Source organism: Vespa velutina, chromosome 6 (assembly GCF_912470025.1).
Source record: "Vespa velutina chromosome 6, iVesVel2.1, whole genome shotgun sequence".
Lineage (NCBI taxonomy): Eukaryota > Metazoa > Arthropoda > Insecta > Hymenoptera > Vespidae > Vespa > Vespa velutina.
In genome coordinates, this window is record NC_062193.1 from 9,256,724 (window position 1) to 9,279,081 (window position 22,358).

The following is a 22,358-nucleotide window of genomic DNA, read 5'->3' on the forward strand; positions in this document are numbered from 1 at the left end:
ACCGTGATCGTTGAAAGTTTGTGACCTTGAGAATCGCGCAGGCCAGTTTACAAGAAGGTGTCGACTCGAGATATAATAATCAATGGAGTTCATCGTCTCGAGGATTGAATTAAAAATTCTAAAAGATGTCGTAGGATTTTTATATAGTACTATTGAGACAACAGCAAAGAGTTAGAGAGAGATCGTTGCACGTTACGCTAAAAGCGTAGTAGGCCGTTTACCTTGCGTTCGACCGCACCTATTCCGCAGTCGGTGCAACGCAACGATTTGGTCGACTCGCTTCGTGGAGCGGAAGTGCAGAGCTGCGCGACGCGCCGCGTTCTCTCTCTCTCTCTCTCGTCCTTCTATCGTTCTCATTAGCAAAGTTTCCACTCGCGACAGCGTCGAGCTTAACGACTCGTATCTCAAAATTTATCTCTCGAAAGGTTCTGACGATCGGTCGAGTGCCGTTCGTTTCCTCGATAGAAAAGGAAAAAAAAAAAAAAAGAAAAGAAAAGAACACATTTGGGATCGCGAAAGGGAGAAGACGTCCCGAACGAAAGGAAAATAAGGGTTTATTACAAAGCGACAAGTCTCATTTGAGGTCGGGCAACCATACATTCTATATTTCCATCGGTTATGCGTTTTACGGTATTACACGGATAACCTCAGAATGACCAACGATTATCTCGTTCATCGCGTTATCGCTCGTTGCGGTCGAAATCCATTGGTGTGTGGAACGCGCTAACGCGTAGGGCGTACCTCATTCGCGATATATCGAAATTTATTCGACGAAACCTTTCGTGAGCCCCCCTACAAGCTCCATACTACCGTAGAAATCACGGTATATGTAGCAAAGGTAGATAGCTAGGTTGATATCCATCGTTCTAACCATGGAGCGTAATTTTACGTTTGCATCCTGCTAATGGGTATTAGCGGTGGTAATATTCGCGATATCGCGCTCCTGTTGGCCCTCTTGTATGTACCTTCAATGGATATTTCTGTCGTAGTAAATCCGTCGTGGGAAAATTTGTAATGGCGCGTACGCGCGATGCGTTTATGGCTCTAATTGTGACGTGTTGTGCCCGGAGTCTAAACGACCGCTAGGTACCAACCGTCGTCTAATGGTACGCGTTGAATTTATCACGATCTCATTAGTGCATCTTGCGTCGCTTCTTCTTCATTCTCGACGTTGAGAAATTATACGAAAGGAAAAAAGAAAATAGTTTTGATTAATGCGAGAAACGGGTTATCGGTGTTTTGTCAAAAAGAAAAAAAAAAAAAAAAGAAAAAAAAAAAAAAGAATTGCTTCTCTCTCTCTCTCTCTCTCCCATTCTCTGGGATCCCTTTATCTATCTTCAAAGACGACGAAACGTGGCTCTACGGCTAAGGAGAGAGGGTGTTACAATTCCTCGTTATTCTCGTTCAGCTTCTCCTACGAAATGCATTCAATTTCTCGACGATGCTCCAAGGGCTATTTTCTCTCCCTCTCTCGCTCACGTTCTCGGTCTCGCTCTTTCATTCTCGTCGACTTTGTTCCGTTCCTAAGGGGGTAGAGGTTTCGTCGAATGAAGTCTGGAAGGGACGATTCGTGCGAAATAGGAGAGAACGTCTGCTGTGCGCTACCTTACAAAGTACGCCACGGGAAATGACGTTTGCGGATAAGGAGAAATTTTCTAGAGAAATAAGAAGAAGAAAAAGGTATGAGCACTTTCTCGGTGTCTTCTTCGAGGGCACGTACGTGCGATAATAGCGAGCGTTGCGTAGTCTCAAGTATCTTTCTCTGCTTTTCTTTTTCTTGCTTTTTATTTCCTTTTTCTTTTCCTCTCTCGATATATTGCAGCAAGGTTTAACATGGAGAAGATCATCCGTTTATCCTTTAAATATCAAACTAATTACATCGCTTAGCAGCTATCCCTTCCGTTATATCTAAGCATATACCTTCGTGTATATACATATATATATGTATATATTTGTATGTATGTATGTATGTATATACACACACACACACACACACACACACACACACACATAATATATGTATATTGTCGTAAGACTTCGTAACACACAACGCAACAACGCCTTTCACAATATTCCAGAGAGCGAGTCACGCTCGGCGTTACAATGTTCTAACCACGGCATGATTTTCCACCTTGCCTCGTGGCTGGCCTTGCTCAAGGTCGGATAGCGGAGAAATTTATACTTCTAGCGCGTTTACGATCGACGACCTTCCTTTACGGCGTCTATCTACCTTTCTTTAATTCGCGTAGGCATGTGCACAACGGATCGTGCACCGTGGGATCGTGGGTACAAATATTCGTTAACTCCTCCGAGTTGATATTAAATGAAGTCGTATTAATTAACAGCAATCTCGTGACGTTTTCATACGCAGAACGTAGATAATGTAGGTAGAAGATAGACATACCTCGCGATAGAGCATAAATAAAATGATGTTTTGCATAAAGCCGACAACGTTGAATCTTTGTCTATTCTCTTTCGAAATGCAGCGAAGCGAGAGAGAGAGAGAGAGAGAGAGAGAGAGGGGCCTTAGCTTTTTCTCTCGTTGGCCTTTCTCTTTTCACGTGGCCGTTCCACGTGGCGTATAAACGAGGAGTAAACTCCTATAGTCGGCAGAAGCTGGAGAAAGAAGCATCTGCCTCTCTTTCCCTCCCACTTACTCTCGAAGAAGAACTCGAGTTACTGCGGCCATCGTAAACGCGCTAGATAGGTAAACGCACGCTTGCTATTCCGCTCAGCCAAGCGCACGTGAAATATTTGCCGTTGGAATGGAGACGTTCGGTCGCACGTTACGACGATACAATCGTAAACGATTTGACATGAAGATATCGACGCGATACTCCCTCGACGTTTGCAATATTTTTTTTCTTTTCTCCTTTTTTAACTTTTCTCTCTTTCTTCCTCGTCCTCCTACGAATTCTCCATTACTTATTTCTTCTCTTCTCTTCTCTTCGCGTCACGTCACGTGGCAATGATGGTATTTTAATCGTAGTCGCGGCAACGAAAATATTATCGCGCTGGAAGCACGGATACTACTCTCGTTTCTTAAGGACAGACGACGAAGCGAAGAGAAAGTTTCGCCTTTGATTACCGCCATTTCTCTCTCTTAGATGGAAATATACAAAAAAGAAAAAAAAAAAAAAGAAAAAAAAAAAAAAAATTGAGAGAGGAAAGGAGAAAAAAAGAAATAAATATTTTTCAGCTCGAATATTTGAGATATCTTGTCGAATTCTCGGTCGAATACGAATCGGAAGTCGTGCTTTGAATTTTGTCTCTAGCGGGGGTTTTGCGTTTTGCGCTTCGAAGAGAAGCGAAATTGTGCGAACAAAGTTTGAATCAAACCTGTTGTAGTGGATGCATTGGCAAAGAAAGATAGAGAGAGAGAGAGAGAGAGAGAGAGATAAAGGTGAAATTATTCCGATGGAATACAAGGACATTACTTCCCAGAGCGCGCTTTTTGCATAATGGAGGCTCGTCGCTTTTAGAAGCGACGTCTCTAAAAGCGTAAAGGACATGGATGTCAGTATGGCGCTGATATTTGTAGAAACGAAAGAAACGAGAAAACCGTGGGACTTTTTAGAAATAAAGAAAAGAAACTAGCTTAACTTTTTTTTTTCTTTCTTTTTTACGTTTCGACCAAACACCCTTTATTTCGGAGAAAGCACAGGAAGCTTCTTCCTCGGAAGAATTCCTTTTCTCGAGACTAGAAAACTATGTTGGTTGTCTGGCAGGACTCGTCCGAACGAATCCGAACGTTCCATGATTCTTCGAGCGAGAAACGTCTTCTCCTCCTCTCGTCCTGATTTCGCTTGGATAAATCCCTCCCATCTCTACGTCTCGACTCTCCTTTTCTTCTTCTTTTCCTTCGAAACTAAACACTAAAAATGTAAACTTAATCTCTAGTCGAAGATACCTCCCCTTCCTTTTGAAATCGTAAAATTTGTTCGGTCAAGTGATAAGAAAGAGCAAAAAGTTTGACGGACAACCAGGATAGTTTCTCGATTTATCGAACGTTCTTCAAAATCAAAAAACTAGATATTCGAGCTCGTTCGGACGAAATTAAGAGCATCTCTTTTTTTGTTTTTTTTCCACCACGGAACAAAAAATCCTATCAATGGAAATGAAAATTTGCGAGTGAAAGAGCACAAGAGAAATTTGATTTTCGTGACGCGTAGCGACGTTATATCCGGCAACGATTCGGCAATGATCAGCGGGACTAGAGGCTTCTGGTAGATTCTGCTGATGGATGCTGTAGCAGGATGGCGAAGCACGCACGTGCGCGCTTACTCGTTCGCTTCTCGTTCGACTCTCTCGACCGAGTCAATTCCAGTCGATGGCAGCCGTTTCCATCGGAGGATTGAAACCTGTCCCTTTCATTCTTCGAAAAACGAATCGACCGAGCAGAACAGAAGTTTGGCGGAAACGTTCAAAGTTCGAAGAAGCGAAAGAACGAAGGAAAGAAAGAAAGAGAAATAAATAAATATCGAATGTCCTAATTTCATACTTTGCTAATCGCATATCTGATATTTTCCTTTTCTTTCTGATGTCGAGGACATCGAGATAATTTCCGACTCCCTTTCGAAGGCGACCAACTTCTCGAGATTATAGCGCAATCGCCACGCGCTTTAGCCACGGCATTTCGCTATGGTCCTTCCTTTGTTTATATCTGTGAAATTAATTACGCCAATAAACGGAGAGAGTTTTCCAACAACTCGAAATTCGCGGTTTCGTGTTATATGTATTTAGGAGAACGAGAGAGAGAGAGGGAGAGAGAGAGAGAGAGAGAGAGAGAACAGACGGGCAAGCTCGACTATAATTCGGTATTTCGTGTGACCCTGTGAATTTCATATCGACGTTACGAAACTCGATTGCGTAAATACAATCTATAAATTCGTAGGAAATGAATGCAAATGCAATTTATGCATTATTTAGCGTTGACTGCCTCATTGTAACGAGGATGTAATATTTGTTGACCGTAAAAGCACACCGCTTTTAACGCGAACCGGACTGTGTCAATTCGGTTGACCACTCGATTTCACGATGTTTCTCATTTTGGTTAATTTCGTTTATAAAGAACGTATCAAGAAGAGATTCAGAATGTAAATAAGAACGGAATCGATGCGTACAGAAGGAATTGCGATCGAGAAACGTGCGAACGAGCTCTTTTAAGCTCGATAATGACTGCTCCCGGATTTGTAAATCGAACCGAAAGATTTGGGTCGATGCATTGTGAATGCGGCATTGTGCGAAACAACAACTTGCTACTCTGCAGTTCGTGTCTGCATACGCGCAGTAGTAGCGATCATTCGCGCGAAACCTTTTAATATACACGCAAGAGGATATACGCTCGGAGCAAACGACGCGTGCCTTCATTTTCTTCTCCGTCAAGGTTGAAATTTTCTGACATAAGAGCACAAGCAGGTACGTGCATTTTGTTCGTGAACAAGCTTTGCTAGAATGTTAGAACTCTTTTCTACTTTTGTCCTTTTCTCACTTATCCGTGCGAAAGGTGTATATATATATATATATATATATAAAGGGAGAAAAAGAGAAAGGAACCCCCATGTCCACATTTAACCGCGACGAGGGCGAGTAATTACGAGAGAATTTAATTACAATTTAGCTGCCCCTAAACGGATTTCGACTCTAAACGAGTACTCGAAAGTACGTCGTCCGTTCGTTCGTCCTTTAAGCGCGTTGCGCGTTCTTTTCATCTTTGCGCACACGCGCAGGAATTTAATTACCGATGACCGGGAGCGTACCAATCAAGTTTCGCCAAGACGAAAGACCGAGATGAACAGAGCAAGAGAGGGTGAAAAGGTGCAGTTCAAATAGGCGTATGTGTGAGTGTGTGTGTGTGTGTATATATATATATATATATATACACACACATACGCAAGTACTGTATACCTCCTTCTCTCCTTCTCCGTCTCGTCGAGTTCGTTAAATTAAACCCTATCGCTTTCTGCTCACCAAGATTATATCGAAGACCAAATACGCTTCGTTGCTGGAATAGAGAGAGAGAGAGAGAGAGAGAGAACATCGTCTTAATCGATCCATCCCTCTCCTACTCTCTTCCTTTAACCTTCTTACCTTTGCTCTCCCTTGCCATCTCGACGTCAATCTATCCCAAAGTGTACTTTTCCTTGACCATAAAGGACATCGTCGACAAGAAGAGACCAACCACCGAATAGGTGATGGCGATGACGAAAAAGAAGTAGAACAGGAAGTAAGAGCTCGAGATGTCTATTATAAGATTCCGTTGAATATTAATGCAGCGAGCGAGCTGTTATCACTGACAAGGATAGTAGATAGTAGGTATACGACATTGGCCGAGGAACTACGGAGATTAACGAAGCGATTATTAAAATATGCAGTACGCTGCTTTAATTAGCTTGCTTGCGACCGTCGAACGAAGAAAACTTTTTTCATTCATTTTTCTTCTCCTCCTCCTCCTCCTCCTCCTCATCCTTTTACCTCATCTCCACCCATCGCTTCGAGGACATCAAATACTTTTTGTCTTACATTAGTTTTTCGAAGGCACGCATTAACGCGCTCGATTTGATCGCATCGAGACGATCTTCTCGGTCGTTGGCCGCGGTCGAACGAACACAAATTCATTCGGCGTGTTTCTCAAACGGCACGGGAAGAACCCTTTTAAGGTAGAAAATTGCGAGCATTCTCTATCTCTTCTCTTTGTTTAATCTTTCTTCTTCGAGGATTCGAATCACGGGGAAACTTTATCGAAGGGAATTTTCCGTCTACCAGAGAGCGAAAGAGAAAAGGAAAAAAGGAAAAGCAATCGAGTTTCTCTCGATTAAATTTTTTTTTTCTGTTCCCTTCTATCGCGAGACGATCCTACGAAAAAATTTATTAATCGATCGACCTCGAAATCTTTCATTACGGAGTATTTCAAAATGACTCAATTCTGACGTAAGCAATGGCATACAATTAATGAGAAAGGAGAGAGAGAGAGAGAAAGAGAAAGAGAGATGGGGAGATACGCACAGATAGGGCTACACGTCATCCTCCGATTCTTTAGCTTCGAGCAGCCTTCCGTGACTCGCCTTTTTATTACGCAATTGCAATTCCAGGCATGTCGATCATTCGAATACGACTCCGAGCTCGACCAAAGCGAATTTCTACCCTTTGAAGAAAGGGATATATATATATATATACATATATATATATATATACATATATATATATACATATATATATATATATACATAGAATGAGAGGAAAGTGCAAGCCCTCTTTTCCATTTACTTCCTTCTCTCTTTCTCTCTTTTCATGTGCTGATTCGTCGAATCTTATTCCTTGCTCGTTTATGTTTTATAACGAATGAAATATGTAGAATGAAAGAAAGTTTTTATCATTAACGAACGATCTTTATTATTAATGAAAGAAGACCGTACATTGTTAATATAAATTTCAAAAATACCTATGCAAGTACTTATACGCGTAGAAATAATCGCCGTTAAATTAAATTGAAATTTAATCGTCCTCTTTAAACTACGTTCCGTCGTAAATTAATTACAGATCGACAGCATAGATTGTACGCATAGCATAGAACGTAATTGATACTCCATGTGAGTTTGCAAGCGCCTCAATTATGTACAAACGAAAGTAATAATGATACGATATTTAAAATACACGCACACACATATATATGTATATATATGTATATTTATCTATAGGTACTTTCCATCTTTATGAATTAATTCATTCCCATCTCTCTTTCGTATAAACGAGAAAGCTCGTATTTATCTATCGGCATGATATAATAAATGGCTGTATTTTATTCTTAACAATTAAAAACGTTAATAATGTTAAATATAGGATAAAATTGTTTGATGTTATGTCGTGGGAAAATAAAGAAATTCTTAAAGTTGGAAATACGTAAAATGGAAACTCGTAAAGCTGTTATTACCTGTAAACTCGTAAACCTGCGTGCATCTCTTTGAAGTAAAATTCACGTGAAAATAATGGCAGGAAATATGGAATCAAACGATTTTCGTTTATTTCCTCATACCGCACCCAAAATACATGCAAGTTCCGTCACCTTCGATTATATATACACATATACATATTATATATATATATATATATATATGTTTTTTTATCGGACAAAAACAATGGCGTAGCAAAAACTTTTCGGTGCTTCGTCAATCGCATTTCTCGGACCGCTGCATTCGCGGTGAAAGCGATTGAAGCGCGAATGGAGGAATCCCTGCTGCTAAGAAAGAAAGAGAGAATCAATGGAAAGGAAAAAACTTTGTTTTGACTTTACTTTCTCCCATCGTCGTCATCAATATCATTGCGTAAATCGTCTTATAAGTGAGAGCATCAACAGTGAAGACGTTCGCTGACATTTCGTTCATTATTTTATTTATCTTTTTTTTTTTTTTTTTTTTTTTTTTTTTTTTTTTTTTCTTTCTTTCTTTTTCAGACGACTGTCCAAATTGCGTCGACGAACAAAGTAACACCTTGAGCGCTTCCAGATGGACGATGCCGTTGTTGAAGCTTGGCGAGAAACGTTACTACTTGGGTATCTTCTTCAAGGTGTGTATTACATGTGTTACAAAGTAGAACCGACGGGTTACTTCGATTCACCTGTCATCCTCATGTCGATGTCATCGTCCTCTACAGAAACGAGACGAGCACGCTCACGCGTACCTCTCTGAACTTTATTCGATTATTTCCGTGCCTCTAACCACATCGAGTAACGCTTCACGGTGCACCGAGTAATATACAACCGCCACCTATGGTATTTTATCGATTTTTCTCGTTGCATTGGAAAAGTCTCTTTTCAAGAGACTCTCGCAAGAGAAACAAATGTTTTCTAGTTTTTCGTTTAATATACGAAGGAGAGAAAAAGAGTTCTACATCCTTTTCTCTCGAAACAATTGTGAGTCATGGCATGACCTTATTAAAAGGAACGTCGTGTTGTAAGGTACTGGCACGTCCGGTTTGCGGCTTGCCGCACCAATTTCTACGGAGACGAGCGGAAATGACGAAAGTTGCGCCGGAAGATCGTTCGATTTACCATTTACGAAAAGCGAAAGGTCGGCGTTTATCGTAGAAATCAAGGAAAGAAGAAGAACTCTTTGATCGTTCGTCATCTTATTCTCGACGACGAGGTCCAAGTGTTGAGCCGTTCGATTAATTAAAATCTCTTAAAAAAAAAAGAAGAAGAAAAAAAAAATTAAAAGCTTCTTATGATTAAGCGATCGTACGTTTTTTACGAAAGAAATTCCTTTTATGGAAAGGATATTATGCGTCGAGCGTTCGAATATACGTCTATAAAACGATTTTCTTCTCTTTTCTTGAACCTCACTCGATGTTTCCTACTTTCATAGGTACAATCAATTTTATATAACGACTAGAACGTCAGCGCGTAATCATAATACGAAGGAATGACTTGAGAAATATCCTTATCCTTTCGTAACTAGTATGTACTTACGTAGAGTTCCTCTCGAGAGGCAACCCGATGAACTCGAGTGCTTTATAATAATCAAGCGTATCCTCATAATGTGGCAGCTAATCAAGAAGAAGAGAAAGAAGAGAGAGAGAGAGAGAGAGAGAGAGAGAGAGAGAGAAAAGGAAAAAGTTCGCGTGACTTCACGAAGACGTTTTTCCGTCATTACGACTATTCTTAAAAGCAAATAGAAGAGTGTCCCGTTACGGGCGAACGAGTGCGCGTCTTTACGCTCTCTATTCTACCTAATTCTAGGTTTTTAGCTGTAGGCTACACGTAGCTTTTTTAGTTATGCATATCTACGTATACACACAAGAAACAGATCCGAGTAACTTACTTACTCGTGCATCTCTTAAAAGTCTATCGTCTTTTTGGCTAATAGAGAAAAAAAAAATTGCTAATCGAATAGAGTTTTCTTGATTTAGAAGGAGCACGTTGTCTCTTGACAATTCGTTATCTCATTTGTTTCGCAGGCTAACTGGTACAGAGCGTCGCAGTACTGTCGTTATCACGGTATGCACCTTGCTAGCATAGCCTCCCAAGAAGAAAACGACAGACTGGAGAAGCACATCAAAGACTTTGGGCTTGGACACGAACATTTTTGGACGTCTGGTACCGATCAGGCGGAAGAAGGGACCTTCTTTTGGATGGCCAATGGACGGCCAATCACGTTCGAGAACTGGAACGTCGGCGAACCCAACAATTTCCGGTCGGTAGCATCTCTCTCTCATTTTAACTGTTTCGTCGTTCTAAGAGTCGCGGAAAGAATGTTTTTCTTTTTTCTCGACGAAAATAGCAAAAGAATAATCTACTCTCTCTTTCTTATTTCTCGAATGTTCTTGGTTTTTCTTTTTTCTTTTTCTTTCTTTATAGATACGAGAACGGCGAGGAGGAACACTGTTTGGAATTGTGGAATAGGGACGGTAAAGGGTTAAAATGGAACGACAGCCCTTGCAGCTTCGAAACTTTCTTCGTCTGTGAAGTGCAGTGAGGGAGGGAGGGAGAGAGAGAGAGAGATGGGGTCGTTGTAACATGGGCGACAACCCACACACTCGTTCCCTATACACGGATAATACAAACACACACACACGCGCACACACATAGACGCAAGATCTAAAGGGTAAGAAGGACGAGTACGATAGACGTCGAAAGAGAATAAAGCAAGAAGTCCGTCAGACCAATTTTCAAACCTCGTTCGAGTCAGCCCAGTGCCAAAGGTTTTCCGACGAATGTAACCCTTCATCGATCACTTTGGTTTCGTTTACGCTTACGCGACGCGCCGCATTCGGATGGAAGGAGAAGAGTCGAAGTATAAGGGAATGAATCGGAATTTGTTGGCTACTACTGGAGTCGAAGAGAACGTACGGAGAAGAAAAGAGTTTCCGAATTGACCGAAAAAGAAAAAAAAGCAAGAAAGCAGTATTTTATTGTCAACGTCATGCAGGATAGTTCTTACCGTGTATTTCTGTGTGTGCATCGATCTATCTGTGTGTGTGTGTGTGTGTGATCTATATGCGTGCAAGCTCATTGTTTTTTCTTTTCTTTTTGTTTTTTTGTCTTTCCGTTTCCTTTTCTTTTCTTTTTTTATTTTTTCCTTTCTTTTTTTTTTCCTTTTTTTCTTTTTTTCTTTTCTTTTCTTTTCTTTAAAATTTTAAAATGACACGTAATGTTATTTCATTGACTCTACTTTCTCGTATGAAGAGACAGCAAGGGGACATTAGCAAGCATCCTCTGTTAAATTAAGAGGAAGGAAGAAGAAACTAGTAGTACGCGAGAGCGCGGTCGTGCCCGCTCGTCGTTTGATGTTTTAACGAATTATAGAGTTATAATTAAAGAGATTAATTTAAGCCAGGAGCAAAGTTTCCTGGACATAAAGCGATACGTCATCACTATTATATTATTATACGAGTTTTAGATATCCTACATACCGCTTTTTCCTATTGTTTTTAATTAATTACCAAATTAGTTAATTAACGAGAGATATTCGAAAGGATAGATGGTTATTCTTTCAGGAAGAGAACACGCTAGGAAGCGTTGTATGTACATATTAAATAGAAACGTACGAATGGATAGATACTTGGTTTAAAAAGCATTGCTTTTGCCTTTCACCTTATCCAAGTTGTATATACCTATGTATTTACATATGCATGGCGCATAGGACGGATACATATGTATGGTACATAGACGAGTTCGTTCGAATGTAGCAAATAAAATCCAGACTTAATGACAAAACAATAATGGCCGCTTTGAAAGCTCGAATTTTAGCCATCTCTCGCGGTCCACGGATGAGTTGAAAAAAATATTACGCGAGTAACGTTATTCTATATTTTCAGAGCGTACTAACGAACGAGATGGAAAGAGAAAGAGAGCGTGGGAAGCCGAACGAGTTGGCGAATAAAATAAAATACAAGGCGAGCTCCTGCAAATGCACGCTCGTTGTATTTTCATAGAAGCACGAGTTGTAAATTAAAGGATCGCTCTATAAGCTCCAACTGAAAGAGTAACGGTTCTTTTTGTTTTTTTTTCTTTCTTTCTTTCTTCCTTTCTTTCTTTCTTCCTTTCTTTCTTTCTTTCTTTCTTTCTTTCTTTCTTTCTTTCTTTCTTTCTTTTCTCTTTTTTTTTAATTCGAATATTGAAAATTTTTGAAGCATTCTCTTTTACTCTTTTAATCATTGTACAATGGTGGTGTATCCATCGACGATCAAAAAATGAACAGAGTCGAGGCGCGGTCGTATCTAATTGGAGAAGTTCGCTGGTTCTCTTTGTTTTTTGCTCGTCACGTCGTAGCTCTCGTACTTTCGGCTTTTGGGTAAGAAGCCGAAACGTCGGAAAAGTTAGAGAAAAAGAATTGTGGGAAGAAGAAACGTAACGAAATTTGGCGCCCTATAAAAATGGAAACACGAAAACGAGTTTGGATGTGTGTTACGTCGACGCGAGGAAAGTCTCCTGTCTCTCCGTCGCTTTTGCTACTTCCCCACTCGACGACCGGATTGACAGAACCAATTAGTGGTTCTGTCGATTTTTCGCTCTTCCACGAGACAATGCACTAGGGAGAGGCACTGAACCGAAGAGAGCGAGAGGAGAAAGAAAAGGAAAAAAGAGTTCAATATTAACGAGAGAGTTCCGTTCTCTATCTGTCTGTTTCGCGTTAACAAATGTTACAAAGAATTATTCAAGATTTTTTCCAAAATCCTCTTAACAATTATCTCAATAATAATTTTTCATCGGCGTAGATACAAAGATTCGGCGAATTTTATTTATTACGCAATAAACGCGATTTTATTAAAGATACAGGTGCACTTTCATAGGACTCGTAAAGTATATCAAAAACGGAGAGAGAAACTAGAATGTGCTGGGAGTTTACTCTTTTTTATGCTCGCACGACTCGACTGCAATTTCGAAGGCACGAAATCTTTCGCACATGTCGTTTGCCGACTTTTTCCCTACTCCACCCCCCCTCTCTCTCTCTCTCTCATCGGATTACCGCGAGGTTCCTGCGTTGAATACCACCACGACACGAAGGAAAGAAAATTCAACTCGAATCTCTCTGGACATTTTCTCCTGATGTGCACTTAAAAAGATTTAACGCGAGCGTACGGGCGCGTCTGTTTAACCTACCTTAATCCCTTCGTTTCGCTTGAGATCGTCGAACAAACGACCCGTCGATCATTCTCTTTTCGCATAGATTATACGTTTCCGCGACATTTAAGACAAACGAAAAATTTTCTCCCTCTCTCTCTCTCTCTCTCTCTCTCTCTCAACTCTTTATCTCTATTTTCTTTCTTCAATGTTCCGACACCGATATCTCCTAACTTTTTATTTCGTTAGAAGGAAAATCGAGAGAGGAAATGCAAAGCTTTGTTTTTTTGTCGTTCCATCGTTTGAAAAGACAACCTCCATAAGAAGCAGAGAGAGAGAGAGAGAGAGAGAGAGGTCTTTGATAGACAGCATATCGAACATAATAACGTGATACGGTCGAAACATCTTCCATTATTAACCATCCCATCGAAATTGCTATTTCAATTGGAAGTTTGAATTAGTGCCGGTACGATACACAGGTTATATTAGTCTGCTATTAAGAATATAAAACGACATCTGGGATATTGCGTTGATAAGGTAGCACCGGTAATTTTACTCGTCGATAAAGGAAACTAGAAATTTGTTACAACGAAAATCGATAAAGTCGAGCAACCGTTGATAAGGCCGTTTTTGATAAAAAAAAAAAGAATTGATCGAGCGTGGAGGATCAGTCGATTTGCGTTCATTTCGCGTTATAATCGAAATAAAAGGAGACGACGCTGTAGGTATACAAAACAACAATGTTTTATTTGAAACAACATATAATTACGTGCCATGTATGTTCCTTATTAAGCCTTTATCGTTCGCACATTCCGCGAAAGTGCATCGATCAACGGAGTACGTATGTAGAAATAATATATTTTTCGTTCGAGTCGCTATCTTTCATCGTCCAATTTACATCCTCTCTTCTTTTTCTTTCCCTCTTTATCTTCATCCTCGTCCTCTTCTTCATCTTTTTCTTTCAATCAAATCAAAAAGCAATCCACGAACGATACCTTACCGATCACCTCATATCAGCGATTCTTATATTATTTCTTAACAAATGGCGCGCCTTTACGCTTATTTTGCTCGGCGATCATTTTTTTGTTCTCTCTCTTTTTCCTCTTTATTCTCTTGAATCGAGGGAAGCGAGGAAGAAGGTGGATGGGACAACATCCAGTCGAGGGATAGTCAACAATGTTCCCTGGCTTTTTCTTTTTTTTTTTTTTTTCTTTTTTTTTTCGCTCGCGCTATTCTAATACATTCCTATGATTTCTCTCATTCTTTTAGTCTTTCTATGTCATCGGCTCGATAAAAAGAAGAAGCAGACGACGAGGACGAAAAGTTTATCGGTCGGAAGATAGCTCCCATGTTTTATTTTTTTTTCTCCCTTTTTCTTTTCCTTTTTTTTTTCCCCCCTTTTTCTCTTTTTGTTCGTAATTTTTCCTTTCTCGTTCATTTATGTACAAGTTAGACACACACTCACACGCATACGCATATACATACACACACATACACACGAGATATAGACTTTTTGTTACACATATTCATACGATATCTCTCTAAATCGCGGATGTCACAGCAACGTTTAGTTGGCACAAAGTCTCAAGTTTACTACACGACGATTCCTCGTTAAGATGACGCGAACTGCGGTACTCTGCAATCTTGATTCTTTTATCCATCTGTAGAATGTATATGTAATGTATGTATATATATATATATGTATGTATGTATATATATATATATATATATATTGTATTTATAATATTGACACATATGAATTTACATATAACATATAAGAAATGTCGAATAGAGTAAGATCAAACAAGGACAAAGACACACTCCAGTGGGACAGAGGAAAGACGAATAGAAAGCCACGACTCTTTTATTGGAAAAATGATGTATCTTCGTAGTCGCGAGAAAAAGAGAGAAAGAGAGCGCGACCCGTTCCGGTTTCTTCGTTGTATCATATCGATTCTCCCACGATTTTTTGTTTTTCTATTTTTCACGCGTAAAATACAAAGGACAACGTCGAGCGATAATAAATCAATCTGAGAACAATTTCACTGGACGAATGAACGATCGCGTTGATATGACTTCTTTCTTCTTCTTTGAATTCTCAATAAAATTTCCATCGATCACATTGTAATATTTCATGGAACATTGGATAGATGTCACGATTGGAAGAGTCGTCTTTTGGCCGTAACTGGAATAAGAAGAGGATCAATCGGAAAATCCTTTTCCGTAGAGGAAGGAAGGAAGGAAGAAAGAAAGAAAGAAAAAGACTGACAGATTCCTCGAGGATTCCTATTGTTTACGTAGATACGATTACGTACACGTAAACGAAGTATAATCATAGTCAGGTATTTTAACAAGTTTTTAACGAACGATTTCTGTTTGGATAAGTGCGCGCACGTATCTCTTATCCTTCCAAATTTTACAATCAATATCGCTTATCAAGTGACTATGTACGTTCTACGATGAATGAGAGAAAACATATGTGTATAAATATATATATATGTATATATATATATATATATATATAAGGTAAGCGAAGAAAAATTAGATCGAAGAAAAATTAGATTATGGATAAGAAGTACGTATCGTTGGATAGATAGATAGATCGATCGATCGATGGATAGAAAGCGGCTCAATTGTGTTTGCACGATATGCGTGGGTTTACGCGCGCGCGCGCGCGTATGTGTGTGTGTATGTGTGTGTGTGTGTGCGTATACATGTGCGGGTGTTTTCTCTTGGCAGAAAAAATTAGGCAGTGTCTAAGAGAGTTCGTAAAATGGCCGTGTCGTTCTATGATCGATCGATCGATCGATCTATCCTTGCGAGAAGAGAGAAAGAAGGTTCAAGTGTTTAATAAGGAAATACAGAGGAACAATGGTCTTTCGGGTTAAAAGGTGCGAGCTTTCGTCTATGTGTATATGAGTGTGTCCGTGATTATTTTTATGTTAACGTTTCCGGCTCCTAACGTATAATTTCCTTCTTATTATATATTTTCCTTAAACTTACGGGATAATTAGCGTAGCTTTTATAGTTTAGACTTTAGAGACGGCTTATTTCGTACTCCGCGACGACGAGATAATTTATCGCGTGATCGAGTTTTCTCGCTTAACAACGTAACACTTCCTTTTATCTTTAACAATAACAGTAACAACGTGTTCTAAGATTGTTATTTGGGATAGGTCTTAGGCGCCAACCTCCCTTTTGCGCACACTTTTAATTTACTTTACTATATTTTATTCCTTTTTTTTTTTCTTCTCTCTCTTTCAATCATATTTATTCGTATCGTATATATTACCTAATCTAAAAATCCGGAGAGCTTAGCTCGCGACGATCGACGTCGCTGCTTTCTTCTCGTTTCTTTCGAGAAGGAAAATCGTAGAAAATTATTGTTTAACATTTCCCATTCGTTTCCGCTTCCGCTTTGGGTTCGCGGGGCGCATTCGATCCAAGGATCAGCGGCGTCGAACGGGAGAGGCGTCTCTTACCGGCAATTATGCAACGCTTGGAAAGTAGAAAAATCTAGTGAAAGCGCCTTGGAAATATTCAAGTCTCCGTTGCGTCGTGTGGAACGCAACGATCGCACTTTATTTTTTCTCCCTAACGAAACGTCCCGTTGATTAATCTATCGCCGTTCCTAATCTTTTCCTCTTTTCAAATGGTGCCGCTTATTTCGTAAATTTTTCATTTCTTTTTTTTCCTTTTCTTTTTTTTTTCCCCCACTCGAACCATCCACGAACGTTCTTTTTCATCTTTCGTTTTACATCGACACGGCTGCGCTTCGTCTCACTGGGACATTTTATTACAGTAGCATACACGTAAATCCCACTTTTTCTTATGTACGATCATTAATTATTATGTACGCGTAAGCGTACATCTTGTATATATATATATATGTATATATATGTATATATATATATATATATATATAGTTATCGTTTGCAAAAATGTTCGGAGCGTCAGGACGTCGAAGCGAATTCTACTTGTGGCTCTTTGATATGGTCTAAAAAATATGACGATCTTTTACAAATTATATCTCGAAATTGGTATCTCAGGCACAAAATTACGCATTAGAAAATATTTCCTCTCGTCGGGGTTATACATCGAACGATCTCTAATCTCTTCTATCTCTTAATTCCTTTTACAAGTCTACGTCGTCTTACGAAAATTCTGCCATCGTCTTGTTACTTTTCTTTCTTTTTTTTTCTTTGTTAGTCTTCCTGGACAATTTTCAAATATTCGTCAAACGACGCCTGACACTCCACGACGAGGTAATAACCTCTCTTCTATTTCTCTTATACATTACTGCTTTTTTTTTTCTTTTTCTTTTTGTTTTTGACTTTACATATCGTTCGTCGTTACATATATATATATATATATATATATGTGTGTGTGTGTGTGTGTGTGTGTAGCGTATTATTTTTTTCATCGAGCATTATTACGTCCTCAAAGTAAGGTTTTTTTAGAATATCTCATTTTTGTCCACGGTACGTCGTCTTTAATTTGTTGCTCATCTTTCTCTTTCACGTGGAAATAACCTATATATGTAGCGCAAATACGCACGTATATGTATATCCTTATATGTATAATAATTATATCGATGCGCGTACAATGTAACGTTAACCGACAAACATGTTTTTTTTCTTTCTTTTTTTTTCTTCTTTTTTTCGTTTTTTTTTCTTTTTTTTAATTTTTTTCCTTTTTTTTTTTTTTTTTTTTTTCTTTTTCTTTTTTTGGTATTATCATTTCACTCGCAGATATATCCGGTCTAAATTTCGTAGGGTAACACATAGATTCACATCTTTTCTGGGATAGCTACTCCTTTTTTTTTTACCGAGTAGCGTTCTTACAGCCTCGTCGTCTTTTTCTTTGTACATAAATTGGATGTACGTATACATATATATATATATGTACATATGTATACGTGTATGTATGTAATGTATGTACGTTTTTTCTTTGTTTTACGTATTATTTACGTGTCGTGTGTGCCATGGTCGGTCACGAGTTTATACAAAGTTTAAAATAGTCCTTCTTAAAAATGAGAAGAACTCGATAACTATCTATTGCATTGTTGGTGCCCGATTGTGTTTTGCCCTAATAATAATAATATTAATTAATTTTAGTTCCCTACACAACATTAAATAGCTCGGTACAACCCTCGTGGTAATAGCTCTCTCTCTTAATGCTTTGCCCACCACCATACGAAAGGACAATGAAAATCGAAGAATAATTTCGTTGCGCTTTTACAATATGATTTTTTTTCCTTGTATCTCATTTCTTTTTCCTTTTTTCTTTCTTTCCTTCTTTTCTCTATCTCTTACGTTTGTTTGTCTTTTCCTTTTCTTCATATTTGCTCGCAGACAAAACCCGTGGTGCAAAGGTGGTACCGTCTTGTTCGTACGATTTGTAGGCACAAATTGAATTTAGAAAGGACCGAGAAAAAAGTCGCGTACGTTTAAACGGTACGTTATAGAATGTATGTACTTGTATATATATATATATATATATATATATATATATATTTTTTTTTTTTTTTTTTTTTTTTTTTTTTGATTCTTTTCCATTTTTCTTTCACATGTTTTACTAGTGAATCTCGCAATTTACTCTCACTACTTTTCCTTTTTTTTCAACCTCCTCATTTTTTCGTGGAAATTCATTTTCCATATGGAAGAGAGAAAACGAGGAAGGATACGGAAGGAGATTTTAATAGTAAGGAAAAATATTAAATATTATATATAATATATATGATGCAGAGAGAGAGAGAGAGAGAGAGAGAGTGAGAGGGGGGGAGAAAAAATGAGAGGTTAAGGATGGATCTCCGTTATCGTTCTTTATTGGCGAAATACGACGAGTCGATTAGGCATTGAACGGTGTCAAATATCATCGTCATTGTCGTTCTCTTTTCCATATTCGTCTTTTTTTCGTTGATTAAGGAAAAAATGTTGTAAAATTCAGGCTCCTTCTTTAAGGGAAAGGATCGAGATTTTTGAAATCGTTCGTTCGTCGCGTCGTATCGCGTCATCGATAAAATATCCTTTAGGAGAGACGAAAGAACTCGTCGTCCGTGATTCCGAAAGGGCAAAGAAGCAATTCGATGCTCGTGGATTCGACGGAATATCTTTCTTCTTTTTTCTTTGTCTTTCTTTTCTTTTCTTCCCTTTTTTTTTCTTTTTTTTTTTTTTTTTTTCCTTTTTCATCAGAAGAACAAGTGTCTCCCGGCTGTTTGGCTTCTTTTAATGTCTGGGCGATGAAGGCCGTACCTGTTACGATCACAGAACTGTTTCCATTTCTGCAATTTCCGTTCTTACCCCTTCCGTGCCCGGAATTCTAAAGAAAGAAGAGAAAGAAAAAAACCAGAAAGATTAAACATGAGCAAAATGAGAAGGTGTAAAAAGGTTCAATGAAAAATAGAAAATAAGAGATAAAGATATTCTTGACGAACCTGTAAATCTCCGTCGGTAAAAAGGTTTCCGCGTACTCGGTGCTTACTACGTGATTAGTGCTCATGTCTCTCGGCCTTGCGACCTCGACCGCATCGATGAATCTGTTAGCGAATAAAAAGATGACAGAATTGAGAATAATCGTAAAACGGGGATATATATGGAACGTATGTATATTTTCTTTCCTTTTTTCTTTTCTTATTTTCCTTCTTACTTTCTTTCCGATGTTCGTTTTGGCACACACACGCATATACACAAATTGCACGCTCGAACGAACGACGATACATTTTTGATCCATTTGACGAATAAACGACCACAAAATGGACCTCTTTTATGAACGTCGATTCGTTAATTACTATCTTCAATTTCGAATCTTTCATCTTTAACTGGCATGCCTCATGCTTTCGAGCACATCGAAGTGTAGAGTATATATACATAGTTTCGTAATAAAGTACGAAACAAATAGAAGTATGTATATATATATATATGTGTATGTTTATATATATATATATTGTGTGTGTGTGTGTGTGTGTATGAGATAAAATTCAAATGCGTATACGCACAAGATCTAATCTACAAGCAAAGCGACTAATCTACGATCGGGCTTCTTTTTTTTTTTTTTATCTTCACTTACGATCTGCACGCGTCGTTCGAGTCTCGGAGGACGCGTTGGAATCGCGCGTTGTGATTGATCGTTAAAAAATAAACTGGCTTTTTCCTTTCGATCGCATTCATCGAATGTTGAATGATAAGAGGTACATTTTTGTGACGCACATCCGAGACTCGTCGTCGTCGGTAACGTAGGAACTGTCCTTATCGATTTTCGGTTTTGCGACAAAAACAGTGATCGCGAGAGAATAAAAAATGATGGAAAAAGAAGGAAAAAAAAGAACTTTCGCGGAGCGTTCCTACGTCACTTTACGTCCTTAGGTTTTTTTTTCTTTTCTTTCTAGTTTTCTTTTTTTTTTTTTTTTTCAATCTTTTTCAATCTTTTGCATTTTTCTTTTCGTTTTTTTTTTTTTTTGTCATAGCGGACTTACGAATCGAAGTATGGCGGTAGCGGATGCGGCGCTTCGACCGTCAATGGTTCCGGATGTCGATGCCGGTCCGAACTTTGAAAGCATCCTCGCCACCAGGCCAGACTTCCGGTTTTCCTCCTTTAAAAAAGCCGACGTGCCAGGATATGTGCCAGGATATTGCGCCAGATCTCTTTCCATCATCATCAGTGAAATAGATCGCATCTCCTCGTCGATTCCTTTACAATATCTTTGACTATCGTCTTGCGACATCGCGTTAAGTTTGACTCGATAAAAGTTTCTCTCGCGAATCTGAACCCGATCCATGCGAGATAAGTCTGTATGCGTTCTCTCAATCCTTCTTATCGTCAATTCGATTTATCGATCTATCGGCCGTTCGAAGAATACTTCAATCGCGAATTCTCTCCATCGATATAGAAAAGGAAAAATACGAACGCGAGAAGAGAAACGATTCGACGGCTAACACGGATAATCTCGATTCTTTTCGAAAACTATCCGCGTAAGGAAAGTTTTCAAATTGCAAGTAGAAAAGTTTTTCCTTTCCATTATATTTCGCACTACCGTTTACCGCCGTCTTCTCCGTCCTCCTTCCATCATCCCTCAAAGAAGTGTTTTCAAGCTGACTCTTTTTCTATCTCATTGTTTCATCGACTACATCGAACTGAATACTCGAGTTCTATTAGTTCTCGCAAAAGTGAAAAAAAAGTTTGAAACTGACACGTCGCAATGCGTTTGTCCGTCGAGAACCGTGAGCGATGAAATTTGACGAAGAAGATCGCGTTATTCGGGATAGTTGCTTGAAAAATTTAATGGTACGATTGGTTCCCTGTTTTTTTTATTCTTTCCCATTTTTTTTCTTTTTTTCCTTTTGCTTTTTTTCTTTGTAATATTTTCCCCTTTTCCTTTAGGCAGACAACGAGAACTTTTCCTATTATTTCTCGAACGAACTTTTTAAAGCCACACGTTTCTTTATGTATTTCGAGCAAGTACGATAAAGATATGTGTAAGTATATACATATGTAAATACTTAAAGAAAATCGGAGATATTGAAAAAGACGCGCGTGCATGCTGGTGCGAGCAAAGTATTGAGCAGAATAGTGAGGCGAGAGTAAAATATACATGTATATATTTACTTTTTAATTTTTCTTTTTCTCTTTTAACTCTCGGACTAGAAACAATGTGGAGTCAATTTTACTGTGATATTACATGCTTAAATGATAAATAATATACGGGGATTAAATTTTGCTTTATGATCAAGTATGTACGGATAGAGATTTTGATTCGAAAAATTGAAAGTGAATAGAAGAAGCATTAAGAGCAAAGACTCGATGTACTGTCGATAAATAAAAAGCCTTCAAATATCACTCTGCAAAAAAAAAACATATTGTATACAGTACGTTAGAAGGCAAAGAAAAAAGAAGAGAAAAGTAATAGGAGAAAAGTAAACGTCGATTGACCTTTCGATTAAACGTACGTATGGAGTGTAAGTAGTAAGATTATACTAGGAAACGTAGGAAACATTAAAATCTAAAGGGAGTGGGGGGGAGGGGGGATGAGGAAAGGGATAGGATCAGGATAAAAACGAAAAGGTTAAAAGAAGATAAAAAGGAAGGTCAATCGATCGTTGAATGAAAGAAGGAATTTTGCGGGATTCGACAGCGAAAGCTTTTGTCCGAAGTGCGATCGGAAAAGTGGAGCTTCATGAACTATAACCAAGCAGGGGGCCGGAAAAGGTTGGATAGTAAAGAGAGATAAATGGAAAGGGAAAGAAAAAGAGAGAAAGAGAGAGCGACGGATTGAAGCGGAACAAAGCATAGCAAAGATCTACTC

General features: G+C 38.7%; 2 protein-coding genes across 15 annotated transcripts in view; one reads left to right on the top strand and one right to left on the bottom strand.

Moving 5' to 3' along the window:
* The window catches only part of LOC124949591 (low affinity immunoglobulin epsilon Fc receptor-like), a 91,510-nt gene extending 79,960 nt beyond the window's left edge, over positions 1-11,550 (top strand). For all 5 annotated transcript variants that reach the window (XM_047494914.1, XM_047494911.1, XM_047494910.1 and 2 more), the window contains 3 exons: positions 8,450-8,562; positions 9,952-10,187; positions 10,352-11,550. In XM_047494914.1, the coding sequence (XP_047350870.1) occupies positions 8,450-8,562; positions 9,952-10,187; positions 10,352-10,469 (467 nt within the window). In that variant the 3' untranslated portion in view covers positions 10,470-11,550. The remainder of the gene's footprint in view (positions 1-8,449; positions 8,563-9,951; positions 10,188-10,351) is intronic.
* A 2,235-nt stretch (positions 11,551-13,785) lies between these two features.
* LOC124949580 (glutamate receptor ionotropic, NMDA 2B) overlaps positions 13,786-22,358 on the bottom strand; it is a 65,279-nt gene continuing 56,706 nt past the window's right edge. For 7 of the 10 annotated variants that reach the window (XM_047494873.1, XM_047494869.1, XM_047494871.1 and 4 more), the window contains 3 exons: positions 20,532-20,648; positions 19,494-19,595; positions 13,786-19,378 (listed from right to left, as the gene is read on the bottom strand). In XM_047494873.1, coding sequence (XP_047350829.1) covers positions 19,321-19,378; positions 19,494-19,595; positions 20,532-20,648 — 277 coding nt within the window. In that variant the 3' untranslated portion in view covers positions 13,786-19,320. Of the gene's footprint in view, positions 19,379-19,493; positions 19,596-20,531; positions 20,649-21,644; positions 21,895-22,358 lie in introns of those variants that run through there. The other 3 variants (XM_047494875.1, XM_047494874.1, XM_047494878.1) reach the window with 2 other exon arrangements.